Here is a 14,994-nt window from a genome sequence, read left to right as displayed (position 1 = left end):
TTGTAGGTATCGAGGGGATTGTAGAGGCAGTAGTAATAAGAGTATTGTGTGTACTTGTAGGTATCGAGGGGATTGTAGAGGCAGTAGTAATGAGAGTATTGTGTGTACTTGTATCGAGGGGATTGTAGAGGCAGTAGTAGTAAGAGTATTGTGTGTACTTGTAGGTATCGAGGGGATTGTAGAGGCAGTAGTAATGAGAGTATTGTGTGTACTTGTAGGTATCGAGGGGATTGTAGAGGCAGTAGTAGTAAGAGTATTGTGTGTACTTTTATCGAGGGGATTGTAGAGGCAGTAGTAATGAGAGTATTGTGTGTACTTTTATCGAGGGGATTGTAGAGGCAGTAGTAGTAAGAGTATTGTGTGTACTTGTAGGTATCGAGGGGATTGTAGAGGCAGTAGGTATCGAGGGGATTGTAGAGGCAGTAGTAGTAAGAGTATTGTGTGTACTTGTAGGTATCGAGGGGATTGTAGAGGCAGTAGTTATGAGAGTATTGTGTGTACTTGTAGGTATCGAGGGGATTGTAGAGGCAGTAGTAGTAAGAGTATTGTGTGTACTTGTAGGTATCGAGGGGATTGTAGAGGCAGTAGTAATAAGAGTATTGTGTGTACTTGTAGGTATCGAGGGGATTGTAGAGGCAGTAGTAGTAAGAGTATTGTGTGTACTTGTAGGTATCGAGGGGATTGTAGAGGCAGTAGTAGTAAGAGTATTGTGTGTACTTGTAGGTATCGAGGGGATTGTAGAGGCAGTAGTAATAAGAGTATTGTGTGTACTTGTAGGTATCGAGGGGATTGTAGAGGCAGTAGTAGTAAGAGTATTGTGTGTACTTGTAGGTATCGAGGGGATTGTAGAGGCAGTAGTAGTAAGAGTATTGTGTGTACTTGTAGGTATCGAGGGGATTGTAGAGGCAGTAGTAGTAAGAGTATTGTGTGTACTTGTATCGAGGGGATTGTAGAGGCAGTAGTAATAAGAGTATTGTGTGTACTTGTAGGTATCGAGGGGATTGTAGAGGCAGTAGTAGTAAGAGTATTGTGTGTACTTGTATCAAGGGGATTGTAGAGGCAGTAGTAATAAGAGTATTGTGTGTACTTGTAGGTATCGAGGGGATTGTAGAGGCAGTAGTAGTAAGAGTATTGTGTGTACTTGTAGGTGTCGAGGGGATTGTAGAGGCAGTAGTAATAAGAGTATTGTGTGTACTTGTAGGTATCGAGGGGATTGTAGAGGCAGTAGTAGTAAGAGTATTGTGTGTACTTGTAGGTATCGAGGGGATTGTAGAGGCAGTAGTAATAAGAGTATTGTGTGTACTTGTAGGTATCGAGGGGATTGTAGAGGCAGTAGTAATGAGAGTATTGTGTGTACTTGTAGGTATCGAGGGGATTGTAGAGGCAGTAGTAATAAGAGTATTGTGTGTACTTGTAGGTATCGAGGGGATTGTAGAGGCAGTAGTAATAAGAGTATTGTGTGTACTTGTAGGTATCGAGGGGATTGTAGAGGCAGTAGTAATAAGAGTATTGTGTGTACTTGTAGGTATCGAGGGGATTGTAGAGGCAGTAGTAATAAGAGTATTGTGTGTACTTGTAGGTATCGAGGGGATTGTAGAGGCAGTAGTAATGAGAGTATTGTGTGTACTTGTAGGTATCGAGGGGATTGTAGAGGCAGTAGTAATAAGAGTATTGTGTGTACTTGTAGGTATCGAGGGGATTGTAGAGGCAGTAGTAGTAAGAGTATTGTGTGTACTTGTAGGTATCGAGGGGATTGTAGAGGCAGTAGTAGTAAGAGTATTGTGTGTACTTGTAGGTATCGAGGGGATTGTAGAGGCAGTAGTAATAAGAGTATTGTGTGTACTTGTAGGTATCGAGGGGATTGTAGAGGCAGTAGTAATAAGAGTATTGTGTGTACTTGTAGGTATCGAGGGGATTGTAGAGGCAGTAGTAATGAGAGTATTGTGTGTACTTGTAGGTATCGAGGGGATTGTAGAGGCAGTAGTAATAAGAGTATTGTGTGTACTTGTAGGTATCGAGGGGATTGTAGAGGCAGTAGTAGTAAGAGTATTGTGTGTACTTGTAGGTATCGAGGGGATTGTAGAGGCAGTAGTAATAAGAGTATTGTGTGTACTTGTAGGTATCGAGGGGATTGTAGAGGCAGTAGTAGTAAGAGTATTGTGTGTACTTGTAGGTATCGAGGGGATTGTAGAGGCAGTAGTAGTAAGAGTATTGTGTGTACTTGTAGGTATCGAGGGGATTGTAGAGGCAGTAGTAATAAGAGTATTGTGTGTACTTGTAGGTATCGAGGGGATTGTAGAGGCAGTAGTAATAAGAGTATTGTGTGTACTTGTATCGAGGGGATTGTAGAGGCAGTAGTAGTAAGAGTATTGTGTGTACTTGTAGGTATCGAGGGGATTGTAGAGGCAGTAGTAATGAGAGTATTGTGTGTACTTGTAATAAGAGTATTGTGTGTACTTGTAGGTATCGAGGGGATTGTAGAGGCGTACCGCCGTGTCCTGCCGACGATCAGACTGTCGGGACCCACCAACTTCAGTCCCATCATTAACCACGTGTCGTCTCTCGCCGCCAGCGCCGCCTCCAGCAACAGCCCGTCTGTGAGTACTGCAAATACTGCTAATACTGCTGCATCTGTGTGTGCTACAAATACTGCAAATACTCCAAATACTGATTTCGTGGGGGGGCGTTTATAAGCTTTTGCTTCGGCCCACTCCTTTTGAGCAAAATTCCAACTGCTCAAATAAACAAATAAACTAAACTAAACTACTTCTAATACTACAAATACTATTGCATCTGTGAGTACTACAAATACGAGGGTTCCCATGAAAAAGATGTTTTTCTCTCACAGCAGTACTTTGACTTCTGTCCTTTTTGCGTTAACAACAAAAATGAAAAAAGATGGTTTGTTTTTGTAGTTTTATTGCATTTTTCAATGCACTTACATTTTTTTTTTTTAAATCACATTTTCTATAATTCCTTTACTTTTTCCATTTTGTTCATTGTTTTTCACTTTTTTCCCCCTTTTTTATTTCAAAATGTATATATTTTTTCAAATCTATCTTTTTTTAAATCTATTTTTTGGGCATTTTTTTTCACTACTTACAGCAGTATTTTGACTTTACTGCAGTACTTTGACTTTACTGCAGTACTTTTTCCTTACTGCAGTACTTTGTCCTATGCAGTACTTTGACTTTACTGCAGTACTTTGACTTTACTGCAGTACTTTTTCCTTACTGCAGTACTTTGTCCTCACTGCAGTACTTTGTCCTCACAGCAGTACTTTGTCCTCACAGCAGTACTTTGTCCTCACAGCAGTACTTTGTCCTCCTGATCCTCACGGACGGAGAGATCACGGACCTGGACCAGACGCGGGACTCGATCGTCCGGGCGTCGTCTCTGCCGCTGTCAATCATCATCGTGGGGGTGGGGCCTGCGGACTTCGCCGCCATGACGCTATTGGACGGAGACGACGGCGTCCTGCGCTCCACGACCGGAGACCGAGTCCAGAGGGACATCGTGCAGTTCGTGCCTTTCAGGGAGTACAAGGAGGTGAGGAGGTTTATCTTACTGGAAATTGGGAAACAATAGTAAAATATAAACAAAGCAGCGATTATCGGCCCCTCCATCTTGGATTACAGTATTATTGTTACTGCCTTAATGTTTTTTGGGGGTCTCAGTTAGCAAACCGAGACCCCCAGGGTATCGATAACCTGCAAGTCATTCTATTTTTAGATCACAAAGGCATACATCTGGGAGCATATGCGACTAAAATGGTCACAGTTTGAAGCCCTGACAGTTTATTGTTCCAGTGCTGTGGAGCGAACCCAAGTTGAATTGTTTGGGAGGAACACATAACGTCATGTGTGGAGGTGTACTCACTCTTTCCTCCCTCTGTATGAATGTGCACGTGACGTGCACGGCGAGAGGGAGTGTGTTGGTGTGTGTTTAGGGGCAGGCGAGCGTGTCGTGCTGTTCCTTCGCCAGCTCTGATGGCGCTCGGTTCTAATGACTCAAACCAACACTGACCCACATGTGACCTCTGACCTCCAGGCTCCCACAGCAGCACTGGCTCAGGCCGTTCTGGCTGAAGTTCCCACACAGCTCGTCTCCTACTTTAAGATGAGAGGCCTGGAGCCGCAGAAGCCGCCGAGCCCCAAGTGAAACTCCCATCAGCCCCTGCAGTGGCGTTGGGTCCAACACGGCGCCCGACGCAGACGACAACAGCTGCACGTGAAGAACTACCACTCCCTCCTCTCCTCCAGCTCTGGCTGTTCCACTTTCACATTCAGTTTCCCACAGACCTCCCAGTTATGAACATCAGAAATAACGGTGGATCCAGTCCCAGAGACGACCAGTTCAAAAACCTAATTATTCTTAACTAATACTCTTAATTATCTTTATTATTTTAGTCAGTCATGTTTCTGTGACTGAAACGAGGCTCAAACTAAAGTCAAAGTTGTTACTGAGAGTTAAACCTGCACATATTTGGGTCAACTCCTAAAGACTAAAGAAAAAGTCAAAAAGGGACTAAAAACATGGACTTTCACTGCACAAAGAAGAACTCTGGGCCTTGATTAGATATTAATGAAATCTGAATCATACAAATATAAAGTAAACAACATTGATTCTGAAACTAAAGAGTGATCTAAGTCTTAATTACGTCCAACAGAAACACTGAAACACCTCTGTCTGTGGGAAAAATGCCAATCATTCCTTTGACTTCACCTTTTCATATCGACCAATCACAGAGCAGCTGAAGTCTGGCGGCCAATCAGACGCCAGGACAGCGTTGGCACTTCTGTTAGCTTTGGCGCTCGCCACTAACTGCACTTTCCGCCTGACAGCTTTAACACAAGACGCCTTTAACTCTATGCCACATTAAACCACTGCTGCCTTAGCGTTAGCCTTAGCATTAGCATTAGCTTTACTAGCTTTAGCAAAGGGACCTTTTTTATTGTGTTTGTGCCTTTATAACTGTACCATGTTAACGCCACATTTAAACATTGTACTTGTTTTGTATCATGAACCACCTGATGCTGGATTATTAGTAGAGGTCGACCGATATATCGAGCCGATATTTGGGCATTTTACAATATCGATTTTGGCCGATCACTTTATTACAAGGGCTGGGTTTCATTAATCGATTCCTTTGTATAGCCTGATATCGATTCAAAAAAACCCTAAACCGATCCAAGGGCCGTGTGTGACGCATGAACTATGTTTATTTCAATCGACAAGAACTTTGGAGCTAAATGAGACAGAAACTTCTTCCACCGTTCAGTTTGAGCTCGTCCCTCTAGCCTCCGGGACCAAAGTTATAGCTTGGCAACAAACAAGTAAAGATAAAAAACGGCTTTTGCACATGTTTCCTTGTCCTGCAAATCTTCCAAACAAAGGTTTAGTCTGGACAGCTTCAGTGTTAGTGTCACAGTGGCAGCCATGTTGTTTACTTTACGCACATGCAACAAAGCTACTTTTTAGCAAAGAGGTTTAACACTTGATGGGACATTATCAATGAGAAGCAATAAAACAAAAATAAGACCAGGACTTTTAATACATGTTTTTCCCATGTGACGTCATGTTCAACAAAAGCACATGATTAATGTTACTGCACTGGGTTCATATTTTTACTCATTTACCAAGTTAGTTTCTATTTGCAGCATTAGTTCTTCTGAGAATATGTCCGTATCCAAGTCAAATTGGATCTGTGTGATGTCCTTAACTGAATCCAAAATCAATCACATTGAATCGTGAATCCAATCGGGCCGTTGCGAAGAGAATCAAATGGATCCCAGCCCTAATTATCACCCAGAGAAAGACTCTCTGTGGGTCAGTATGTGCAGATACTGAAGCCCCAGTATCTGTATCGGAAGCAGAAAACCTGATCGGTGCATCTCTAGTATCGACTGTAGAAGAATGTTTTTAATAAATCAGCCTATGCCTCTAATACAGCGCCCCCTGCTGTCACAGTTTACACTTTAGAAGCTTCATACAAAATCTGCCAAAAATGTCCACGGCGTCTTTAGAGAAACTGATATCGGTCGACCTAATTATTCTGGATTCTTGCTGTTTTTGCTGCTTCTAAACTTTTGCCAAAAGCCGCACTCGGGACCGAGGAGTTTGATGTGAGTCCAAGACGTTGCACTTTGTTTATTTTTATATTTGAGCTGTTTCTAAAGCAGGAAATAAATAAAACTGAAATGAAACTGAAGCCTGTCGTGTCATATTTATGCAAAGTAATGTCTTTTTATTCATGTGTTTATACAGTTGCCTTTACAGTTTCACCAATGTTTCTGCTCGGTTTATTCCCCTCGTCGTCAGCAGTGTTGCCACATATTACTCGAAAAGTAATCAGACTACTGATTACCCCTTTAAAAAGTAACTTAGTTATATTACTTGTTATTTTAGTGTAGTATTTTTACTATAGTGACATCTACTGTAGTTTGGGTGTCTGACCACTAGGAGGCACTACATTACTGCTATTGATCAGTCTGAGTCACTTCTATGCTGCTGTTCACCTGTGGATAAAGACATTTCTCACAAAGACTCCCGCTGTGTGTGACCTCAGATCATGGCACTGACAGTAACCGCCTCTTCCTCCTCAGCTGTTTGCTTCAAAATTCATCTCTTTCTTCTGGAATTTAGCAAAAAGAAATAATTTTAAAAATTCCACTTGACTTAAAAACAAAAGAAGTAAAAGTTCATTCTGGTTTCATGTCAGACAGTGAGAAAAAATGTGAATGTGTCTTTTATAAAGTGTGTGTAAACTTATGGTGCTGTACCTTGTTAAATGAAACTTTTTTTCTTTTAATTCACTTCTTTATTATTTCAGTACAGGTAAATACATTCATAATGATTCTTTATCCACTGATCACTGGTTGACAAGAATATTATGCATAGCCACAACAAAGTATAAACCAACATAGCAGAGATACTTGAATAGAATATTAAGTTTAAGTATGAGAGACAATAAAAAACTTTGTATTAACTACTGAGACTATGACAGACGGTACGAGCCGATAGGAGGAAGAAGAAGAGCAACTCCACAGCCTTCAAAGTTACAAAAGTTGTTACCTGTAACTATGTACATGAACTGCATAAGCCTGACTATCAATTTGGGGCATAGATACAATAACAAATTAAACGAAAGGCACACTATGGAAAAGAAAGTTCTACACTTAAAAAACAAATTACAGTAACATTTTTTTTTTAAAGCTCAGAAGACAGATCTGAACAACAAAAATAGGAGTAAATGCCAAACTGAATCAAAGGATGCAATGTTATGAAAAAAATATGAATCCAATAAACTAACGGGATGATCATTTGTTGTGTTTTGACGTCCAATGGTAATAGTGGAGCCGTAGAATACCTTTAAGGAGACCATCTACTACAAAATAGCTCATTGCCATGGAAACATATTTCTGTTGGGGATGCTTTTGCTACTTGTAATTTTTCACCAGAGGGCACTGTAGCACCAATAGCACCGGCAATTGGGCCTAGCCTTAAAGGGACTAGACAAAATGTTCAAATTACGTATTTTCTACCCCCTACTTGTTCTGGCAATGTCCCAATGTGTAGAATTAGTGGGACGTATTTCCAGTGGATTTAACAAGAAAAGGAGACGGACCTCAGCCCCGAGATAAATCATGCTTAACTGTGATTGATTAATTACAAAGGCTATAATTAGCACTACACGGTGAAACATTTTATTCGAGTCCCACCATGAGTCTAGATACATACAATACACTGATGCAGATCAAGGCAAGGCAAGTTTACTTATACCGCGCATTTCGTACACAAGGCAACTCAATGCGCCTTCAGGTTTATATAGTATTAAAAATGCAGTTTCTCTCCGTTGCTCTTCAGTCCATGCATTTCTTCCACTTTCAGTGACTGCACTGCAACGGATAAAAGAACAGGTTTAGAGACAAGTGAAAAAGAAAATGAATGTCCTCTATGGGGCAAAACGGGGGTGGAGTTAGAAGCCACCAATCTTAATACGGTTGCGTTCACATGATTCAAATATAGTTACACAAAACTAAACATGTCGATTTTCTAAGTGGATAAAAAGAGGTACTATATTGTAATGCGTAATGACACCTTAGGAGCACTTTGATGTCTACGCAGTAATATCTTCACTTTAACTACTCACGTAACCGTATTTAAATAGGGGAAACGTGGAAGAGCTTGGTCGCTTCTAACGTCACCCCCGTTTGGCCCCATAGAGGAGAGGAGGAGAGGTTAAATACTAACAACATCTTTGGTCGTTTTGCGTGACTGACTCGGCAAAGCTCAGGTAAGAACATATCTTAGTATGGAACACTGCAAAAAGTCATTAACTAGATTAGTATAAACATCTCAATTTGAGCATAATAATCCAAATTTTAGTTGTTTTGACTAGGTAAGTTGTTCTTGGGCATTTTTCCTAGATTATTTCACTTGTTCTGAGATGTTTCTGACTCGTTTCGATACATTTCGTTCTTATTTCAGGTCATTTTCTTTGCCAATGGGGTAGGAAAAACAGTCTTATCTCATTGGCAATTTTACTTTCTTATTTCAAGCGAGATTTACCTTCGAGCCAGTCTAAACGTCCTCAAACAAGCAAAGTAAACTTGGTCCGATCAGGAAAAATGTCTAAATTAGCGAAAAACGCTTAAAACAAGAAATATTTCCTCAATTCAAGTCATTTAAGACAATGCTAGATATTTCCTTTTTGCTGTGAAAAACGGTGGCCTGTTCCTTTAATCTGAGGCGTCTCAACTTCTATGTAACACTGTAAATCTTTGCTCGGGCAAATACTTTGAAACTAGAAACAGTGGCTGTTACTCAGTAGGGAGATCAGGTCCTGGTATCAAACATCAGAGCTGATCTTGAAAAATACGATATCAGTGATCGATTTTAAATACTGAACTGAACTGTCTGCTTTGTCATGGTGTCTTTACTTTCCATCATGGTGGCCTCTACAACTCTCCACGATCATTTGTTTTGTAGGTTTTCTGGTCCGCAGTGAAAACCTCCCAAACAGTTGGTCCTGGAGCGTCCTGGAGACCTCTGTGATGGAAAGTAAAGGCGCCATGCTGACCACTCATACAGCCGCTGGATCACTACATGGTCAAATACGCACAAATGTATATATAATATATACTCTTTCCACATAAAAAGTTGATTAATGCAACTTAAACTTAAAAAACAAATTAAAACAAAACTATTTAAAATAACAAAATAATATTATCCTCTGCTGGAGTGAACACATGTCTGTATTTTAGTTTATGAAACGCTGTTAGAGAATAACGGATATAATTGTAATGATTGTTAAGTTACATTCATATAAACTCACTACATAAAAAAAACTTTTCATTACAGTCATGTAGCCGAAGACATTTAGTGCAGAAAAGTCCAGTGATTTGTTGATAGCTATATTTGGTAATGGATCTGTAACATTTTGTTTGAAAGAAAAGACAAGACTTTTTCCCTCACAGCTGTCACTTTAAGAAACGTCTCTTGGCATCGGATATCGGCAGATACTCAAACCCCCAGTATCGGCATCGGAAGCAAAAAACTGGATCGGTGCATCTCTAGTTTCAAGCCCATGATCCCAATTAATTTCACATTTATTGCTTATTTCCCACAATGCTTTAGTAAACACTTAGACTTACTTCAGCGAGTGAACAGAATTTCCCCTCCTTTGCCAACTTTTGCCAGTAATTCCGCCTTCTTCCTCTCTTCTTCAAGATACTCCACTCGTTTTTGCCATCCAGCGTCATGCTTGTTCCTCTCTGTCTCGATGAGCATGTCGATGTACTCTGGAGCTGAGAGGGGGTTTGGCTTCAGGGCGATCGCATTCAGTCGATTTATGAAGCCCATGGCCTCACGCACCATCGCGCTGACTTTGTCCTTAAACCACTGGTAGTCTTTCTTCAGTTTTGACACTAAATTCTCAGTTGTTTTCTTCTCTTCGGCCCCTTTAAGATAGTTCTTCTTTAACTCGTCAACTGTCTTCTCCTCCGTGACTTCTTTGTACTCAAATCTGTATTTCTGGTTGTAGTGTTTACTCCAGTGACATTTGTCTTTGCACTTTCTGCAGTTTCCATCTGGACCTATTGCCCAGCACCCTGCTTTAGCCGCATCGTCTGCTATGAGGCACGGATAATGGCAGGTGTAATGACAGACCTGGCAGTTGGTGATGTAGTTCCCCGTTCCAGAAATGTCCTCCTGAAAAGGCTTGGTGACCTTGAGAGTGATCACAAAGTCCTTATTTCTCTCAATCTCTGCCTCGTGCTTCTTGATCTGATCTTCTGTCTGCTCTATCTCATCAAGCTTGGCCAATCCTTCCTTTACTTTCCTTTCTAAATCATCCACAGATTCCTCGAGCCGCTTTCTTTCTTGGAGCACCTCTTTTGTCAAAGTCAGACTCTTGGGCTCGATCTTTTCTAAAGCGTCAAAGAAACTCCTCATACTTGCTTTGCCCATGTTCCAGAACATCTCATTAAAGCCCCCAGAGGTTTGGTTTTCAGCAAACACTGCCGAGTTGTTGAACTTATAATGAGCCGGCAGGCCATCTTTGGTTTTGGGACATGGGACCTCTGCCTTTGTTATCGCTTCTAGAACGGGAGGAATCTCACCATCTGCGAAAGTCACCAGAATCCTGATGTTCTCTGCCACGTCGCTACCAAAAATGGAGAGAACCGAGTCAAACACATAGCGCTGTGTTGCGCTCAGACGAGCGAGAGCAGACTGGACCACAAAGCAGACGGCGTGGATGTCATTGACCCCAAAGTTATTGGAGAAGAGGTTCCGGATTTGCTCGGTGATCTCTTGGTCTCTCTTGATGCCTCTGGTGTCCCCAAAGCCTGGCGTGTCGATGATGGTGAGAGAGTAGTCGATCATGAATCCATCATCAAAGTTGACTTTGTACACGGTCACCTCAGACGTCTGACTCTCTGCCTGAGATTTGGCTTTCTCAACCACCAGTTTAAAGCGGTATGGGTCGGTCCACTGGACGCCCAGGATGTAGTTGATCATCCCATTGATGAGAGTGGACTTTCCCGCGCCGGTGGCTCCCATCACCATGATGGTACGGTTCTTCTTGACTGAGTCTTTCCCGTAGATTAACCTGGCACAGCCTTTGATATCCAGCTTGTCTTTCTTCAGTGGCACCTTTAAGATCTCCAGAGATCCTTTGGTTTCTATTACTTTGCACTTTTTCTGGAGCTCTTCCGCGAGGCGCATGGGCCCCTCGGGTTCAGGGCAAGTTTTAGACTTGACTTCGGCAAGAGGTCCCAGCCCCACATCAGTGACAGCGCTCACTCTGAAGCTGTACTCTGTGTCTGGAGTCAGTCCAGTTACTACGACCGTCCCGGCCTTAGCATCAGTCTGCTGCTTCCACTGTCCTCCACTCTCACAGTACTCCAGCCTGTAGCCAGTGACTGCCTGTGCTCCACGTCTGGGGGCATAGAAACTCAGGATCACGCTGTTGTGTGTAACTTCTGCCACCTTCACTTCCTCTGGCTTTGTTGGGGGTTCAAAGTTGTCCGTGGTTTCACATCCATCTTCGTAATGGCAGATGGTTGAACCTTCATAGGTTTCATCTTTAAAACCAACAATGAAGAACTTCACCTCCTCATTGTCCTGGTTGGCTTCGGCGAAATCCCCAAACAGCCTAGCTCTCTGTGCGACTGCCTCTCGGATGGATTTGGAACTGTACCACTGCTCTTTCTCGATGTCCTTGGCTCGTGGACTCGGCTCACTTGATTCGCCGCCTTTTAGATACTTGTCTAAAGCAGCGAAATATGGCTCTTCATTTTCCAGAGAGGTGAAGACAAAACAAACGGCATTCTTGATGTCACATGACCTTTCATCCAGTTCTGTTTGTGAAGAGATGATTTCAGCTTTTTTCATCATATTTGTGAACGATTTGATAAAGTTGGCCTCTTTGACTTTACAGCTGAGCCACTGGTTCAGACAGTCGTTACTGAATGGAGATGCAGCTCGTTTCTTCAGTATCTCTGCAAGTTCTGCCTCCTCCTCTCCTCCTCCACGGATCGACGGAAGCTTTCTGGCCAATATTCTTTGGAATCCCAGCTTGAACTCGGAGCAGAATTGCATAAATGTTGTGATCTTTGTGGCGATTTGGGGAAACTGACGCACAGTAGTGCTTTTCATCACATCGTGACATCTCATTTGTAGGTCTCCAAAAAGTTCCAGAGTTCTCTCCACCTCAAACACGAGGCCTACACTGATCTGTCTCACCAGTTTAGCGGCCGCAGAGTCCAGAGACGTGAGCGGCAGCAGCCACACTTTCACTGGGACGGCCTTCTCTCCGTTGGGGCCCAGGAGTGAGGGCAGGTCTTTATAAACTTTCACTGCATCTTCAAACGTCACCGGGCTCTGGCTCAGATTGAAATCTCCATGAAATTTACAGGAGAATTTGTTGACTTTTTCTTTATCCTTATCTTCCATTTTCAGATCTCCTTTTCCCTCGATGGATATAGTGGGAATCTTATTGATCACTGCATGGATGTTTCCCTGAATGTCCAGGAGGTTTTCAGTATCAGACACTTGTTGGTCAAAGACGAAGAAGGCCTGAGCTCCGTAGAGGACGGCCGTCACCACGTGTGTGGCTAAGCCTTTCTCAAAGACGTACGGATGCTTGATGTTTCCTCTCCCGAGTTGATTCATTGTAAGTTCTTTGAACTTGGTTGTGGTTTTGTACTGCAGAGTGACCCTGGCCTGGTTTTTCGAAGTCTTCTCATCATTCAGGTATTTTGCCGAGCCATCGACAGAGATGAGTCCACTACAGAAACTAGCTTTAAGAGAAGCTTCCACTCCCAGTGACGAGAACTTATTAGAGATGGATTCAGATGCAACGATCTCAAATTCACTGTTGGGTTTAGGCCTCTCTGTCATGTCCTTCTCCAGCGCCTCATAATCCCAAAGCGTTAACCCTGAAAGAGAAAGGATCATAAATATTAACATTAGTCCCAACAGTCACATTTTTAAAATTTGCATATAAACTTGATGATGGTAAATTTACAAATCTATTGACTATTCCCCTCCTCAAACCGTCGCCTTAACATGGTGAGGGGGTTTGATCCTGGGAGCTCTGTTGTCGGGGGCTTCGTTCTCCTGTAGGGGCTTCCCAGAGACCGAGGTCAGACAAAGAGCGGTTCATTATGAGAGACAACAGGCCCGGTTAGAATCGTGAGGCCGTCCTTCATCAACCACCTGCAGGAGGCGCTATAGTGGGCTGCCCCCACGACCCGACAACGAACAAGTGAAAGAAGATGGATGGTTTTGACTATTATCCATAACTATTGGACAAATGTAGCCACAAAGCGGCGATTATTGGTCCTCCAACTGCCCTGCCCAAAGCAAGGGGGTGGTGTCACGCCCTTTGTCGCCCTCAATCTTGGATTACACTATTACTGATTCCACAGTCAACTATTGGTTTTAATGTTCTTTATAACATGTTTTTCCGGATTTTCTGCGCGTTTCACAGCCTTCATAGTTTCAGCGATTACTGCAAGTTATACTTCAAAAAGGGAGAATCCTGCTATAACTTTTGGGAATTCTGCAATTTCGTTTTTTCTGTAATTGGCCGGTATTCCCCTAATTTTTCCCATTTACTTACAATGGGGCTTCTGCAAATTTACAGTTTCAATGCAATTTGTGCATGATCAGAAAAAATCAGCAGTTTTCCAGCTTTTTTCTACTGGATTGGGAATTCTGCCCATTCATTTTAATAGGACTCCAGGTACATTCAGGTCTTTCAGCCATTTCTGCAGCTTCTGCAATTTCAGCAGTTTCAGACTTCAGCAGTTTCAAGGATTCCATCATTTTCAAGGACTACAGCCATTTCAAGGAATTTATAATTTTCAAGGACTTCACCAGGTTCAAGGACTTCAACAGTTTCAAAGATTTCAGCCTTTTCAAGGTTATCAACAATTTCAAGGATTTCCAGGTTCAAGGACTTCAAGGATTTCAGCCTTTTCAAGGACTTCAAGGATTTCAGCCTTTTCAAGGACTTCAAGGATTTCAGCCTTTTCAAGGACTTCAGCAGTTTCAGTGCCGTAGTAAATCCTGTCTTGTATGCGCTTACCATCACACAATTTCTTCAGCTATACTGTTATATTGTCAGTTAACCTTCAGAGTATTTGTATAGAAATGAAGTGCCATCGCTGTTTTACAATTGTATTTTAGCCCAGTTTAAAGGACATCATCAGTTTCAAGGATTGCAACAGTTTGCATGTTCTCCCCGTGTCTTTGAGAGTGTGCATGGGGGACGATGGATGATTAGCCCAAGGCTACAATCCGGTGTGGCTTGTTCATTAACATGCTCTGTCCCTGTCAAATAAACCAATAAACTAAATTAAACTCAAGGATTTCAACCGTTTCAAGGACTTTCACGCTCACATGCCCTCTCTGAACCTGACAAAATGTAAAGTGTTTTTTGACAATTTCTCTGCGCCCAGTTTTAATTGACCTTATACATTGCAGTTTGTTAATTTATATGAACCTTACTGAGGTCATCGCTACGGCAACACTGTGTAAAATATGGCATGGGTGAGATTGACTTTTTTGACATCAGAAACACTGCTGTCTCTGCAACCGGCCCTGGACAACGCCAAAGAAAAATGGATCAGGGAGTGCAGGGACAGGTTCTTACCGGGCACCAGTTTGTCCGCTCTGCAGTCGTACAACATCCCCAGGTTAAAGGGACGGCCGAGAGCCGGCATCTCCAAGGTTTCACTCCCCACACCTTCCATCTGCACAAACAGAAACATTATGCTGGTACATTTGTCTCAATAAGATTTATGAACAATTTTATCATTAAATTACGTGTGAATGTGGGGCATGAGTGGGTGAGAGGCCAATGGCACAATTTAGCAGCCTACCCAGGGCAGCTGTGGCTACAATCGTCATCTGTAGCAGAAATATAGTTGTTTTTCATCACTATCCTCTTACCATTGAACCAAACTGTGTTTTGGTTGGCAA

General features: G+C 42.4%; 2 protein-coding genes across 6 annotated transcripts in view; one reads left to right on the top strand and one right to left on the bottom strand.

Annotated features, from left to right (window-relative positions):
• The window catches only part of LOC306962736 (copine-1-like), a 78,939-nt gene that overhangs the window by 29,965 nt on the left and 33,980 nt on the right, over positions 1 to 14,994 (top strand). For 2 of the 4 annotated variants that reach the window (XM_079555998.1, XM_079556000.1), the window contains exons 13-14: positions 2,464 to 2,597; positions 3,313 to 3,549. In XM_079555998.1, coding sequence (XP_079412124.1) covers positions 2,464 to 2,597; positions 3,313 to 3,549 — 371 coding nt within the window. Of the gene's footprint in view, positions 1 to 2,463; positions 2,598 to 3,312; positions 3,550 to 4,050; positions 4,345 to 14,994 lie in introns of those variants that run through there. The other 2 variants (XM_079555999.1, XM_079556001.1) reach the window with 2 other exon arrangements.
• LOC306962982 (uncharacterized protein) lies at positions 7,873 to 14,780 on the bottom strand. Of its 2 annotated transcripts, XM_079556400.1 has the most exons (3): positions 14,666 to 14,780; positions 9,657 to 12,944; positions 7,873 to 7,898 (listed from the first exon to the last, which is right to left on the bottom strand). In XM_079556400.1, exons 1-2 carry the CDS (start codon positions 14,763 to 14,765, stop codon positions 9,658 to 9,660), a joined length of 3,387 nt encoding a protein of 1,128 aa, XP_079412526.1. In that variant the 5' UTR covers positions 14,766 to 14,780; the 3' UTR covers positions 7,873 to 7,898; position 9,657. The 2 variants fall into 2 exon arrangements, with proteins under 2 accessions (XP_079412526.1, XP_079412525.1); XM_079556399.1 differs by lacking the exon at positions 7,873 to 7,898 and having other exon boundaries at positions 9,545 to 12,944.

Source organism: Gobius niger (assembly GCF_951799975.1).
Source record: "Gobius niger genome assembly, chromosome: 5".
NCBI classification, from domain to species: Eukaryota; Metazoa; Chordata; class Actinopteri; order Gobiiformes; family Gobiidae; genus Gobius; species Gobius niger.
Note: the sequence above shows the minus strand (reverse complement) of the source record. Positions and strands in the feature narration are given on the sequence as shown.